The 7,016-nt window shown below is 35.4% G+C and overlaps 1 protein-coding gene across 4 annotated transcripts in view; it reads right to left on the bottom strand.

The window, feature by feature from the left end:
* Positions 1–5,745: 5,745 nt before the first annotated feature.
* UCHL3 (ubiquitin C-terminal hydrolase L3) overlaps positions 5,746–7,016 on the bottom strand; it is a 43,532-nt gene continuing 42,261 nt past the window's right edge. For all 4 annotated transcript variants that reach the window (XM_073795306.1, XM_073795307.1, XM_073795305.1 and 1 more), the window contains 2 exons: positions 6,692–6,750; positions 5,746–5,955 (listed from right to left, as the gene is read on the bottom strand). In XM_073795306.1, the coding sequence (XP_073651407.1) occupies positions 5,872–5,955; positions 6,692–6,750 (143 nt within the window). In that variant the 3' untranslated portion in view covers positions 5,746–5,871. The remainder of the gene's footprint in view (positions 5,956–6,691; positions 6,751–7,016) is intronic.

Raw genomic sequence — 7,016 nt, 5'->3', positions numbered from 1 at the left:
AATATATATATATAAACAATGTAACATTCCCATTAACTGTATACAGTATTATCAAATGTGTATACTTCTACCAGTGGTGGTGGAGGATGGGAGGAATGTCTGCCTTCAAATACTTAGTATTCAGGGCAGAATAAAGGAAAATAACTTTCTACTACTGAGCCCTAAGGAAAATTCAAAAGCCATCTTTTGTCATTCTTCAACCGTAGGTAGTTAAACTCTCAGTAGGCAAAGCAACGTAAACAATGTTTATGTTTTAGCATAATGTTATTAGCATAATTACTGTTATTTAAATACCAACTATGTTTACATGTTGATAAAGGGCAGAGTTTTAAATGAACTAAAATGTGTCACTCATATCATTTGGGATTTATTCTTGACCATATGGATTTTTATTTTAATTCAATTTACACTCATATCTGCCTCATAGATTAGAACAGCTTTATTACATATTTCTATGCATTTTAAATTATTTTAAATAATTCATTTTGCAAAATAGCTTTTAGTATGGATTATGTACATTCAGTGCCTCTAAACCAGGGATTTCCAACCATCCTATCAATTAGACAAGAAATTAATGCTCATAATCTATATAGCCCTTGTTGTCTACATAGCCTCCCTTATAATATCTAGGCTCGGACTGTAGTAATGTCATACTGGGGACTCTCACCTATCAGGTGGAAGCAACAGACAGGTTCAGAACCACTATCCTAAATGAAGAAATCAAGAGAAAGGTTTAGAATAACTTTTATAGAAAAGCAAAACAAGTAAGAATTTATGTGAAACTAAGGCATGGTGGACTGGTCTCATCTACTGCCACCATTGGCACCAAGAAAAAAAATGCCCTTAGGACACTGGATCTTCCAAATCACAATAGTTTATGCTTGTAAGCGGTCAAAATTTGAAATCAAAAGGGACAAAGGCAGTGACAAAACTTATTTTCTGATATCTGAAAACTCAGTGTATTCCACACTTGGTTTTTGGTAGTAATTCCGTTGAGAGCACAAGGAACCTCATTTTAAGACCTTGCCAGAGAATTCTGTAAGATTAAAACATTATTAAACTTTATATGCGTACAAATTCATCTAAATTATCTCTAAAAACCTTCACAATGATTACACACTTTTCAAACTGGTTTTACTTTAACTTCAGTCAGGGATTTTAATAATATGCAGAGAATTTAGACCAAAGTTATTTTCCTATTCAAGGTATGAATGTGTATGTACATATATATACATGCACATATATGCATATGTACATACATATATACACATATATACTTATTAATTTCCAGATAATGTATATACACCCACGCATGCATGCGTGGGTGTAAATACACCTATATACATGTATGTAAACTTTCCCTAAAAGAAATAAATTTCTATAAATAGAAGTTTTTAAAAAGTAATGAAAATACGCCTCTTTGCAATTTTCTTATAAGCATCAATATAGGAATCTTAAGCCTATAGATGCTTCTTTTGAAAACTATAGTAGTAGTCAAACATTAATGGCTAGGGGCTTCCCTGGTGGCACAGTGGTGCAGGGGACACGGGTGCGAGCCCCGGTCTGGAAAGATCCCACATGCTGCGGAGCAACTAAGCCTGTGCGCCACAACTACTGAGCCTGCGCTCTAGAGCCTGTGAGCCACAACTACTGAACCCATGTGCCACAACCACTGAGCCTGCATGCCTAGAGCCCGTGCTCCGCAACAAGAGAAGCCACCGCAACGAGAAGCCTGCGCACCACAATGAAGAGTAGCCCCCGCTCGCTACAACCAGAGAATATCCCACACGCAGCAACGAAGACCCAACGCAGCCAAAAATAAATAAAATAAAATAAATTTATTTAAAAAAACATTAATGGCTAAAAACCTCTTAAACTATATTTTCATTACATGAAATAAGCAGGTTTATGTTATACACAACCCAATTATAAAGCTTACCTAATTAATACTGTACACAAATCTAAGATGGAAATTAAATTTAAATCAGATCTTTGTTTAAATAACTTTTACAGAATTAAAGATCGTTTGCAAAAAAAAAAAAAAGATCGTTTGCATTTAAGATATATTAAAGTTTGATTCACCATAAAATACAGATAACTTCTGTTTTAGTCACAAATGAACACAATATATTAGGGGTTAAATATTATAGAGTTTATAAATGCTCCTCTGTTTCAATAATTTAAAGCAAATAATTACACCTTCTGAAAGGTGATGTTTAGTCAGCTCTCAAAAGTCCACCAAGAAAAAATTTAAAGTTTCATTTTAGTCAGTCCCATTTCCCCAAAACATATTATGGTCCTTAACAGCAACATACAGAAATGACCCAGAACTTGACATACAAATGGACAACAGGCACATGAAAAGATGCTCAACGTTGCTTATCATCAGGGAAATGCAAATCAAAACCACAATGAGGTATCACCTCATGTCTCTTAGAATGGCTATCATCAAAAAGACCACAAATAATCTATGTTAGTGAGGATGTGGAGAAAAAGAAACCCTCATATACTTGGTGGGAATGTAAACTGGTGCAGACACTGGGGAAAATAGTATGGAGGCTCCTCAAAAAACTAAAAATAGAACTGCCATATGAGCCAGCAACTGCATTCCTGGGTGTAGTTTTCCTGAAGAAAACAAAGACACTAATTCAAAAGATAAATGAACCCCAATGTTCATAGCAGCATTATTTACAATTGCCAAGATATGAAAGCAACCAAAGTGTATATCAACAGATTAATGGATAAAGAAGATGTGGTATATATACAATGGAATATTACCCAGCCATAAAGAGTGACATTTTGCCATTTGCAACAACATGGATAGACCTAGAGGGCGTTATGCTTAGTGAAATGTCAGGCAGAGAAAAACAAATACTGTTCGCTATCACTTATATGTGGAATCTAAAAAAATAAAACAAAGGCATGAATATAACAAAACAGAAATAGACTCACAGATATACAGAACAAACTAGTGGTTACCAGTGGGGAGTAGGGAGAGGGAAGGGAGGAAGGGCAAAATAGGGGTATAGGATTAAGAGATACAAACTACTATGTGTAAAATAAACAACCGACAAGGATATATTGTACAGCACATGAAATATGGCCAATATTTTATAATAATTTTAAATGGAGTACAATCCATAACAATTTTGAATCACTATGTTGTACACCTAAAACTAATATTGTAAATCAAATATACCTCAATAAAATTTTTTTTAAATAGTACTCAACCTAGAAAACTTTGAGAAACTATGTAAATTCTTGCTAACATGTCACTGATTAAGAAGCTATTAAGAAATTATGGGACTTCCCTGGTGGCGCAGTGGTTAAGAATCCGCCTGCCAATGCGGGGGACATGGGTTCGAGCCCTGGTCTGGGAAGATCCCGCACGCCGTGGAGCAACTAAGCCCGGGCGCCACAACTACTGAGCCTGCGCGCCTAGAGCCCGTGCTCCGCAACGAGAGAAGCCGCCGCAATGAGAAGCCAATGCACCGCAACGAAGAGTAGCCCCCGCTCGCCGCAACTAGAGAAAGCCCGTGTGCAGCAACAAAGACCCAATGCAGACAAAAATAAATAAATTTATATATAAAAAAAAAAGAAATTATGTAGGAGAAATCCAGCAAGGCAACAGGCAGAACACTGCTTAGGAATGTTTAAAATATTTAAGATGATACACAAGATAAATTTGAGGACAAAATGCAAACAATGTAACAAAAAACCCGAACACTTTGTTGTTGTTATTGGCATGCCAAAGCATCATCTCTATATACTATCCATTTACAGCATTGTTTCAGATTATTTCTTCATCCCTATTGCCAACATTTCATTCAGGCCCTCTTCAGATAGGTCCAAAGTGACCTCATCATAGTCTATTTTTTCTAATCCAGTGCTTCCCAGACTTAATATGAATCACTCAGGGATCTTGCTGAAAACACAGATTCTGATTCAGTAGGTAAAGGGTGGGGTCTGAAATTCTTCATTTCTAACAAGTTCCCCAAGTAATACTGATGTAACCACACTTTAAATAACAAACAGCTAATTTATTCAACTTTTTTTTAAGGTGTACAATTTATTTAATGCATTTATATGTTTCAAAATAATTACCATAGTGTTAACACCTGCATCAAGTTACTGACCATTTCTTTTTTAAAATTAATTTTTAGTGGAGTATAGCTGGTTTACAATGTTCTGTTAGTTTCTGCTGTACAGCAAAGTGAATCAGTTATATATATATATATATATATATATATATATATATATATATATATATCCACTTTTTAGATTCTTTTTTTTTTTGGCTGTGCCATGTGGCACGCAGGATCTTAGTTCCCTGACCAGGGATCGAACCCACGCCCCCTGCGTTGGGAGAACAGAGTCTTAACCACTGGACCACCAAGGAAGTCCCTCTTTTTTAGATTCTTAAAATACCACTTATTTCATGTTGCAGCCTCAGGAATCCACCCTAACTCAGTGAAGCACGTATAAAACATCTACATTCAATTCTACGGGTTCAGAACTTCATTCTGGACCAATCTGGTCTTCTGCTATATTCATTCCACCCCATCTCTGCTCTGTTTTTTTTTTTTTTATTGTTTTGTTTTGGGGGGGTAAAATGTATATATAGTGAAGTAAGATTTCAATGAGTTTTGCTAAATGTATACACCTGTGTAACCAATATTCTCCTGAAAAGATGGACCATCACACCAACCGTGTTTTGACGTTAACTCTTCAAATACTCTTCCACCTTTCCACTGCCTTCCACCTTATCCTTTAAGACTTAACTGAAGCCCCTTCTTTTTCAAAACACACCCCAAATTCACTCACATACCTCAATCTAAATTACTACTAATTTTAAGACCCTAGCCATCACTGTCTCTTAACTAAAGCAGTGGGTTCCTCACGTCTCTCTACCCCTATTCTTATCCCCCTCCCCAATATATTATCCACAGAGTAGTCAGTGATATAAAATTATAAACCAAATCAGGTCACTCTCCTGCTTAAAACACTCCAATGGCTTACCATCACACCTGCAATAAATCCAAATTCCTTTTCCCATATTCCTGTTATCACTAAGCCCTCCTACTCTGACCTCATCTCTTGTTATCTTCCCATTATTTTCAACGCTCTGGTCTTATGAACCTTTTTTTCTGGTCCTACAACACAGTGAGACTTGCCTACTTTAGGGACTCTGCATTAATTATTCCCTCTATTCTCCCCACCACTCTCCCCTCTTCTCCCATTTCTATGACTGGCTACTTTTCGCTATTCAGATCTCAACTTCAAAGTTACCTCTCACAGAAGCCTTCCCTAACCACAAAAATCTAAAGTATCCACTCAGTCACTCTCTAACACAAATCCGACTTTAATTTCTGCATAGCAGTCATTATTGGTATGTATCTTATTAATGTGCTTATCATCTGTCTATTCTCACAAGAACATAAGCTCCGTGACTAAGAAACTTGCCCACAATGTTCACTGCTGTAACTCCAGCGCCTAGAACAGTGTTCAGCTCATTAAAAGTAGATGCTAACCAAATGTTTGCTAAATAAATATATGATATATGTTCATACTATGCAGATGGAAATTGTGCCTGTGTCCCAATACAGAATCTCCCATGAAATTCAAAGAGAGTAAGAAAGATACAGCTAGCCATCCAATAAGGTAAATCCTTCATAAGAAAGAAACGGAAGGACTGCAGCTTTAATTTGAGGCAAAAATAATATAAAACACAGATTAAGCCAAAGCTTAGTTCACATAAAGTTTAATCAGTCAAGTTAGTGAAAATATCAAAATTTTTGAGTTAGTGTATGGCAGAAGAAATTTAATTTTGTTGCAAATAATACAGTATTTGGTGTTTCCATTCTGGACAAGTTAAGCTGCAGAAAGAGCAATGGCATTGAATCTCAGTTCATCAGGGTCACGTTCCATAAACTTCTTGCAAACTTCTATGGCATCCTATAGGGAAAAAAGATACATAATCTTTCAATTTAAAAACGTGTTTTACTTAAAACTGATAAATGTTTCACGTTTTCCTAATCCATACTAATTTTATACTGCAGACTTCTTTTCTCAAATAAAAAATAACTTAAAGGACACTAGAAGAGTGAATGGCTGGTGGTTTAATTTGATTAGTACAAAAGTATAAGATCTGCTAAGTGTTCTTTCTTAAAATGCTTTTAAGAAACTTTTAACATGAAAATTACATATTTTATTGATTCTAAGCCATAAAATTTGTTTGTAAATTTAAAAATCTCTAAGATCAAGATATAAATGATGGTATCTTGGATTTAATGAAATATGGGATATGATGTGCATCTCTTTCAATACTATTCTTGTCTTTTTCAAATTTGATACTTGTTCGCACAAAGAGCTCTGCAAACTTCTTTATTTGCTGTAGATTTTTAATGCTAGTTCAAATTTTTCTTTTTGGATTTTCTCAAGAGAGCCAGGATAAGGAGAAATACAGAAAAATGTTATACCAGTTATCTTTTATTTATTTTTGCCATGCCACGTGGCATGCGGGATCTTAATTCCCTGACCAGGGATCAAACCTGTGCCCCCTGCAGTGTAAGTGTGGAGTCTTAACCACTGGACTGCCAGGGAAGTCCTATACCAGTTATCTTTAGAGATGTTTTAAAGATAACAAGAACATTAATGACACTGAAGGTGGGCCAACAAGTTTTATTGTTACCTCTAATAAAGTTTCATCACTAGTTTCCCCATGGTTAATTGGAAATGGTTTCCGTCCATCTGTGGAAAATACATGAACAGGTGAATGGTTAGTTGTTTGTATAGGATAATGCACTTTCTTTCTTTCTTTTTAATACTATAAACAATTAACAACATGTATTTCATGTACAAATTTTTCCAATTCACCCAGAAATATCCTTTATCCATGTTGTTTTGTTTTATGTGGGATCTAATCAAGAATCACATATTCTATTTAGTTATCCTATCTCTTTAGTCCTCCTTAATTAAGAATGACAGGATAATGTACTTTCAACATCCATTTTCCT

This window comes from Tursiops truncatus, chromosome 18 (genome assembly GCF_011762595.2).
Source record: "Tursiops truncatus isolate mTurTru1 chromosome 18, mTurTru1.mat.Y, whole genome shotgun sequence".
In the NCBI taxonomy this organism is placed as follows: Eukaryota; Metazoa; Chordata; class Mammalia; order Artiodactyla; family Delphinidae; genus Tursiops; species Tursiops truncatus.
This window is presented reverse-complemented; position numbering and strand designations above follow the sequence as displayed.